At 34.8% G+C, this 9,018-nt stretch overlaps 1 protein-coding gene across 1 annotated transcript; it reads right to left on the minus strand.

Moving 5' to 3' along the window:
* Positions 1-300: 300 nt before the first annotated feature.
* On the minus strand, positions 301-3,738 carry LOC126590806 (cytochrome P450 CYP72A219-like). Its single transcript, XM_050256314.1, has 5 exons — positions 3,462-3,738; positions 2,759-2,976; positions 1,821-2,065; positions 1,084-1,471; positions 301-902 (listed from the first exon to the last, which is right to left on the minus strand). Exons 1-5 carry the CDS (start codon positions 3,736-3,738, stop codon positions 474-476), a joined length of 1,557 nt encoding a protein of 518 aa, XP_050112271.1. The 3' UTR covers positions 301-473.
* Positions 3,739-9,018: the final 5,280 nt, after the last annotated feature.

The raw sequence follows: 9,018 nt of genomic DNA on the forward strand, positions 1-9,018 counted from the left end.
CACTTGAATTGCTTGATTATTCCATTCAACTATTCAGGTTTATATACAAGTCTTGATTCCTGAAGTAGGAAAACTAAACTGGCAGGGTTGATTTTATACCATGATTGTAGTGGTTTAAAATCTTGGATGGTTTTAAATATTTCAGTTCTACCTGCTTTTCTTCTTAATTAGGAACAATTCTAAGGTTTGGAACGAATTGTTCCAAACCATTAATTATTTATATATTATAATATATTAAGATACTCCTTTAAAATATTTAACATTTTATATTTTTATATAACGATATATTTACTAAATAAATTGGCATCGAATATCAATTTATATAAAAGCTAGTGCAGAAAATATCGTTTGAAAGATCAAGTTCTCATACAAATCAAAACATTACACAAACATTTTATTGAAGTGCTAATTATTACATGTTATTTATATGGAAATATGAGAAGCATTACAACTAACAAAGTTGAACTTGAGTCCTAGATTTTTTGAAAAATGATTGGAGTACCATATTGTGGTTCAAGAGTGAGAATGTTTGAAGGAGAATGTCTGTAGGCTGGAGAAAGCTCAAACGTAAAGCGCTGTAAAATCATCGTTATAATCGTTTTCACTTCAATCATCGCGAAGTTTTGTCCAATGCACGTCCTGGGACCTGTGCTAAATGGAAAGAATGCTGCTACTTGATTCTTTGTTGCCTTTGAGATCCCTTCAGAAAACCTCTCAGGTTTGAATTCGTGGACATCGTCACCCCAGATTTCTTTGTCATGATGAACAAAAAGGATTGGCACTGCAAGCTGCGTACCAGGTGGTAGAGAAATATCTCCTAGTTTCGTCTCCTTCGTGATCTCTCGGATCGTGAAACTAACTGATGGGTACAACCTAAGAACCTCGTACAGGATCATGTTCACCTGAAGGAGATATTTGGGACTTATGTACATTTTGAGTTGTCTCACAGAAATATTTATGAACTATATGGATAGATGGACCGACGATAATGAACGACATTGATTAGATTGCAAAAATGTAGTAGGTGATTCAGGTTAAGATTTTAAGAAAACAAAAAACATGGTAATAAGAGAGAATACTTACAATTTTCAAGCACTTTAACCCAGCATAGTCTGGTTTGTTGTTCTTAAAGATCGTCACAACCTCTTCTCTCGCACGCATTTGCCAATCTTGATATTTTCCCAATAGCACTAATGTCCAGTTAATCAAATCTCTGGTCGTTTCTTCTCCAGCTAAGTAGAATAATTTGCACTCTTCTATCACTTCTTCGATACTCATCCCGACATCCTTGTCATTGGCATGCTCTTGAATCTCGTTGAAATTGGATTTCAGAAGTATACCCAACAAGTCATCTTCAGTGGCTTCTCCTGCTCTCATTGCCTTCTCTCTTTTGTTAATTATTCCCCTTAACAAAGTATCCATTTCCTTGGCGATCTGTTTCATCCTCCTGTTCATTTTAGTTGGTAGAAACCTGGACATTGATGATTATGTTGCAGCTCTTAGTAAAGGTCGTACATTGATGATTATGTTGCAGCTCTTAGTAAATTGTCAAATTTATAATCTAAAACTAGGTTTTCCTTGTGGTTTTCTTTTATAATGAATTTAGTAAGAGAACTGATTTCCGCTCTCCTTTTGACCTCTGCACTGATCTGTTTAATCATGTCCCTTGATTCTCATTTGGCTTACTCAATCACTAAAAAAAAAGATGGGGAGGGCAAGAGGTGAAAATGGGGGTGATTTCTCTAGTTTCACTTGTGTCTAGACAATGCTGTATTGATATTCAAATGCATACACACTTCGTAGACAAAGTTTGAGTTCACCTGAAAAATGGTATGTAGACCGAGTCCAGAACTATGCGTATAAAAGCAGCTTGTTCCTTTTGGAGCTGGAAAAACCTTTGTCCCTCTTCAAAGTTACAACCAAATGCAGCCCGAGAAATCACATCGCCCGCAAAAGCACAAAGATAAGGCCACACATCCACTTCACAAGTCCCCTTTGATGAGAAAAGCATCTCCCATTTGCTCAACATGTTTTCAGAAGCAGCATGAAATGCAGGTAACATATCCTATGTAACAATGTGGTGATACAAACAGAACTGGGTTTAGCATCGAAAAGACATGAAGAAATCCTTCTCTGAAACTTGGTTTTTGAAAGTACATGTTCTTCAAATCCCATGCCAAAACTATTATGTTTACATATTGGTTATGTCCTCAATTTATTTGTGGTGAATAAAAGTGAGACCAAGATATTGCTTATTTACAAAGATTATGTATGACAAAATTCTTGGTTAAGGTAAATCAATTGTAAGACTAACATAAACTAAATTAGCTTAATACATATGCAAACTGTTATTAGTGTACGATAAAAGAAAATAAACGTGCAAAAAATTGAATTTTTTTCCTCTTAGTGTCAAGGACTCAACATGGAACATGTCACATGTAGTTTCGGAGCTGTAGCGTCCCATGTTTCTTTAAGGGCATCTCCTCTACACTGTCAACATTTATGGTCCTTTTGAAAATATGCAGGGGAGCAATACCTCTTTCCATCTAGTCTTTGAATTAACTATTACTTCCATAACTTTGAAATTTCTCAATCTCTGAATATGAGGAGATTCTTAACTTTCTTAGCTGTTTGCAAGAATATATCCACGTTTCTCTGCCTCTTACATAACGTAATTAGACAACATGACATGAGAGATAGAGAGAGGAAGTAGACATATCATTCCCATGAATCCCATGCAAAAATGAGAAATACTTACCTTCATCTTTTCAACGTGGAAAGCTGGGTTGATAATCCTTCTATGTTTGACCCATTTGTCACCCTCGTGGCCTACGAGGCCAGTCGCAAGTAATGAGATGAGTGGGTTTGAATGTGGCTTCTCATACACCCTATACTTTGTAAAAGCTTCCCTCATTAATTCAGCATCAAACAGGATCACACTCGGCATTGGGCCAAGCCAAACGAAAGATTTTCTCCCTGCAAATTAATTTTGGGCAATTAGTAAGCACACAGTTTGAAATTTGTATCAACCTTAGGGGGCTCTCGCAAATCTAAAACTTCAAAATTTTTATAGGACTCTCACAAACAAGTCCTTTTTAATTTTTTGTAGTAACGATATTAGATGAAGGAAGGATAAAGTCTAAGATCTCAGGTACGACCGTAAATGCTTGAACTTTAAATCCCTTGACACAACTAAAATTTTAAAACTCTCTTTCGTGATTAAAAACACAAAGTATATCAAAATATAGGTAGGAACCTCCAGACACAATTGTTACACCTATCTATTATCACACATGACGTTACCAATTAATAGTTAAGAGTTTCCTTTTTATAGTTTGATTCTTGAAATATTCGCATTAATAATTATATATTCTTGTATTTCTTTTTACTTTTTGTAATTAACAGGGTAAATATTAATTAGTAACGTGAACATATGTAGATCCAAAATTAGAGAAGTGTACCGTATTTGTTGAAGATATCATGGAGCAGAGGTAGAACATAAGGCACAATGTCATGTGAGAGCTCCATGGGCTTTGATAGTGCCGCTTTGGTCATCTTGGAGTTGTCATTCAAGTCTCCAATCAAGAGCCTGTAAGAATTTCCAGAAAGACCTTGCTGCCTTAGGTGCCTCTCAAACTTCTTCGGCTTCAACCAAATCCAGTTCACTACTTTCCACCCCAATGCTATTAACCCCACACAAACAATGGAGACGACCATGGAGCTGACTGAGAATTCCATTTTCTTGGAAGTCGACACTATGAGAAAGAGTATGGAGTCAAAGACTCTTAAATAAGAAGGTGATGGCATCGTGGCCGGCCAACTAAATTTTAAATGTCGGGATGTCATCCTTCCTTAAAATTTTGGAGTGTCATTTATTTTTAATTTTTAAGTGCAAAAGTTTGTCACGAAGCGTTTATTTTAGTTTTAATTGTCAGGATGTGAAAAGAATTTTTTAAGTATGAGTAGTCAAGCGATACTATACATGTGATAATTCAAGTGGAAGAAGTGACTCTTTTCCATGTCATTCCACTTCTTTATAACATATGGAGTATCCGTTTGGATAATAAGCACTTAAAAATTTTCTTCTAGATGTGCTAGTCTTGAAGGGTATTTGGGGTCCATAAAAGGGAGGGGATCCTAGGGATCCTCATATCCTAGCCGTTCATTGTACATTGTGCTGCTAGTTTTTGTCAGCTACTATTTGTGTTTAATTTTAAATAAAAAAAATCAAATAATCTTTGACTGTACTATACACGATGAATGGTTAAGATGTGAAGATCATTAAGATTCTCACAAAATGAATCCAGATGGGATCCAGTTCCTCCATAAAAACTTTGGAGTATTGTTTACGTGAAATAATGTGCAAAAGTTGTAATTGTGTGTTCATTTTATTTTTAATTGGTAAAAACAATCTATTCAAAAATAAAAGTGACAAATATGAGTTAGAGTAGTTGGCTATAACATTTTATATGTTTTCTTTCTTTTCGTGTTTGAATTTTCTTTCACATAAATAAGAATAGTTTAGATAAAATAGTTGTCTTACGAAAACTAGCTTAAATAAAATTGTCCTCTTGTCAAAACGATTTTCTTTGGGCAAAATGGTAACGTTAATTGACGTGGTTCTTCGTACCCAAAAAAATCAGGAAAGGGATCCTCTCCGGCTTTAAATTTCCCACCACATTATGCAAAGCTATTAATGGGGATATGAGCAGTTTTTGGTGGGGAGATTGTGTGGACAAGAAGAAGATTTATTGGAGCAGCTGGGGAAGTTTATGCAACCCCAAGTCTGAAGGAGGACTAGGATTTAGAGATATTGAAAGTTTCAATGATGCTCTTCTTGGGAAGCAGTGTTGGAGAATCATTTGCAACCCCGACGCTCTATGGGTCAAAATTCTTAAGGCACGTTACTTTCCAAATTGTGACTTCCTTCAAGCTACCCGAGGTTCATGTCCTTCATGGGCTTGGGTTAGCCTTTTGGAGGGTAGAAAAATGCTGGAAAATGGTGCTTTGTGGCAAATTGGTAATGGTGAAACTGTGAAGGTATGGAATGACAACTGGCTACCCGATATGGATAGACGGAAGCCCACTTCTAAAGCAATTCTACTGGGACGTGCTCCATCTCTTGTGTGTGACTTGCTTGGGAGAGACGACTCAACGTGGAATTTGAGTATATATGAGCATCTGCTAAAGGATGATGATATGAGTCTGATTCGTGCTATCCCGCTTTACTTGTTGGATAGCCCGGATCATCTTATTTGGCCTTGGACGAAAGATGGTGCGTACACAGTGAAGAGTGGTTACTTTTGGGCTATCAAATTTAAAAATCAAAGTACTATTGTCCACCAACACTCTTCTCATGAAGTTGACAAGAAAATATGGAAGTTTGTTTGGAGTGTGAATTTACTTCCCAAGATTTGCAACTTTCTGTGGCGAGCTATATCTTCTTTTCTCCCAACCAAGTTGATCCTATCTCGAAGACATCTTGCAAACAACCCGTGCTACCCTATTTTCCTAGTTGATGACGAGTCGATTGAACACATGCTGCTGCTTTGTCCATGGACTAGGCCGGTGTGGTTTGGCTATCTTTTGAGCTACTTACCGAGCCCACAGTGTATAACCAAGTTTGATAAATGGTTTTTAGGGATGATTGAATCTACTACGGCACCCGACCGTAATCAGCTCATTATTGTTCTTGGAATTACTTGCTGGGAAATTTGGAAAGAAAGATGGAGGGTGTCTTTCAATGATTCTATTCCAAATCTTGTCCAAGTGAACCACAAAAACCAATTGTCCGTTGTTGAAACTATGAGTCACCAATCTAGATTTAGTCACACTCGTGGGAATAGTGGGAATGGAGTGCAGGTTGCATGGTGCCCTCCCATATATCCCATGATCAAAGTTAATGTAGATGGCGCTGTAAAGTTGTGAATGATAATGAATGATGTATTGGATTACTTGTGTTGTAAGCCACTTGTTTATCGAGTTGTTAACAACATAAGTAATCTGATAATCCTAGTAAAATAAGGATTATGGAGTCTTAGCCTTTACAATTGACCTCAAAGAAATCTAATAGGTTTCTCTACAAAGATATAGAATCATGGTAGGACTCAATCACTTAAGTGTTAGGGTTTGATTTTCGTAGCTATTAATAGGCCGGCTAATAAGGAACCCCAATGGTGTATGAATACTAAGTTAAGTCTTTGCTTCCATACGTTGAATTCCTCAGAGAGGGATATTTTGGAGTATTGGAAGGAGAAAGCAACCTTGTGAACTCATCTTTTGTCATCCGGAAGAGCCATGTCTTATGTATTCTACAGATAAGTTCAATATATTTAGTTCATCTCTATTTTATATTGATTTGATTTATTCGTGATCCTAATGTCTTGTTGTTGTGATTTCAGAATATGTCTTACATGTGGAATTAGAGCCACACAACAAGCTTAGGGTTCGGATTAAAGGTAATTGTTTGATTACAAAATATTGTTTTGGTTGGCTGATTTCTATCTTTGTAGCCTATGAAATCAGTTAACATGCTTCCGCGATTCTGAATTCTGTATCAATTAAATTTTCGTAAGTATATTATGTTTATATTTTACGGAAAAATAAAAGTATATATTTATATATATAATCAAAGTCACTATTGTTCTAGTACTTCACCGTTAAAAGAAAACTTCTTTTCGAATTGTAATATGACATGGTTTCTTTTCGCATTGCAAGAAATTTTGTAAACTAAGTGCAGGTTTTGATGGCGTATGACCAAACCTAATATTGGATGATATTTGGATTTATTATATAATCCTCTTATTATTAGTTGCGATAATTCTATTTCATTATTATTAAAAAAAAACAAAGGTGAGATAGGGCGTTGAAACAGTACGGGGTCTTCTCTCTTGCGTGTGAAGTCTTTAGCTATCTTGCAAACTTCTCAATAGCGGCCTTTTGGATCTATTCAGCGTTATCCGGTAAGAATTCTCTTCGGACAAGTATGAAATCGTGCAATTTAATCTACCTAATTTGATTGAGTTAAAATTAAGCTTTTGGTTCCAACTAAATTGAGAATTTGATAAAGATGATGTTGATTCTGGGCAATCAACCTTTATTTTCTTATGGCTTTTTATTCAAAATGGTCATTGAGATTTGCATCATCTATAAGTTTGGTATCTGAGATTTAAAATCAATAGAAGTAGCACCATCCATGATTTTGGTCATTCCGCTGAAGCTTTTGGCCGGAAGTTTGGGCAATTTTCAAAGCTTCGTAACTCAATCGTTTCTTAACCATGTCGGGCAATCATTGGGCTTCCAAATTGATATAATCTTATTCTACACTTTCCTATCTTCATTTTGATATATTATGGGTCAAATTTGGTTAAGAAACGATTGAGTTACGAAGCTTTGAAAATTGCCCAAAACTTCAAGCCAAAAGCTTCAGCGGAAGGACCAAAATCATAGATGGTGGACAATCTCAGGGACTACTTCTATTGATTTTAAATATTAGGGACCAAACTTATGGATGATGCAAATCTCAGGGACCATTTTGAATAAAAAGCCTTTTCTTATTTATTTCTCCATCTCAAAATTGATTGAGTTGAGAATTTACACTTCCGCTTATTGCGTTGCAAAATTTAGCTTTAAAAAAAAATTAAAATTTTTGGTTAGTTTGCTTATATTTTGGACTATTCTCTGTTACGAATCTGTCAAATTATTAAATTAATCCTTGCAGATGTGAGTTTTTTGGATGAATATTGTATTGGATCTCATGCTTTCATGATTTAAAATTTGGATTTAGCATTGTTAATTGATATGTTCTAAAAGGCATTCCCAATTTGTTTGTTTTTTGATGAACCGATAATGGTAAAACTATTTGGAACTTACGTATATATAAACAAATTATTGTGTTATGAAGGATTGCTTGCTGTCATAATTTTGATGTGTGGTTAATTACATTATTATGAATTGCTTTCAGTCGGTACGTATTGGGGTTTTCAATTTTTTTATAAATTGATTCAATTGTAGTGTGAATTATTTCTTGCCTAAACTTTTGTCAAAATTAATCATGCTAAATTATAGTCTTTTGAAACTATAATATTATAGGGGTATGACTCCATTAAAGTCTCATTAAAAGGAAACCCATTCATGTCAATAACCTGGGCTTGATAGACTTCCATAACTCCAAATATTATGAAATTCGGTCATGTTGTAAAATTAAATGGATTGTAGACGCTGGTATTTTTCCACGTTTTTTGGACAAAAAATGGATTTATGGTAAATTTTTAAGTGTGATACCATGTTGCTGGAATTCTGCAGACGTCTGCAAAATAGTCTGTTTGTGATATTATTTAGATATATCAATATAACTCATAAATTCATGAAATTTTAGTATGATATACATTGAGATGTTTATTTTAAACATACAAATTTTCACGAGCATTGGTTTGAAAATGAATTATTGGTGAATTCTTAATCTCGAGACTGTTCTGCAGAATTTATGCGGTTTCTGCAGCACATTCCATTTAGATTTTAATTTTAACCCACTTGTAAAATCGAAAAAATTATGGAACTTTGGGTGCCAGTAAATTTATATGTCTACTTCATTTTTGAAAAAGTTCATGCATATCGGATGAACAATGAATATCAGGTGAATTTGTAATCTCATTTCTGTACCGAACATTTTCTGCAGTTTCTAAAGAACCTCTCTTTTTGAATTCATTTTTGGCTAGCCTATAAAATTTTAAAAATCATGAAATTTTTCGAAATAGTAGCCATATATGTCTAGTGCATACCTAAAAATTTTCATGACAATCTAAAGAGAATTGAGTTTTTAGTGAATTTGCAAACTAAAGTAGTACTGCTGAATTTTGGTACTTCAAAACTAGTTTTGTTATGTGATATTGTTTCACTGATTTGTGCACATCTATTGGTACTGATTATTATACAAGGTTATGGTTCCAATATGTCCTTATTGTATGCAAATTCTCAATACTAATGAATTTTATAGACAACACTGGTTAAATTTTGATT

This window comes from Malus sylvestris, chromosome 11, assembly GCF_916048215.2.
Source record: "Malus sylvestris chromosome 11, drMalSylv7.2, whole genome shotgun sequence".
Lineage (NCBI taxonomy): Eukaryota > Viridiplantae > Streptophyta > Magnoliopsida > Rosales > Rosaceae > Malus > Malus sylvestris.

Bases quoted from the DNA above. Each gene is read 5' to 3' on its own strand.
- LOC126590806 (XM_050256314.1), bottom strand. From the start codon at position 3,738: ATGGAATTCTCAGTCAGCTCCATGGTCGTCTCCATTGTTTGTGTGGGG. The intron at 2,066-2,758 runs GTAAGTATTTCT...ATTGTTACATAG, and splicing joins TCCACGTTGAAAAGATGAAG to GATATGTTACCTGCATTTCA. The intron at 903-1,083 runs GTAAGTATTCTC...TATCTCCTTCAG, and splicing joins GGTTAAAGTGCTTGAAAATT to GTGAACATGATCCTGTACGA.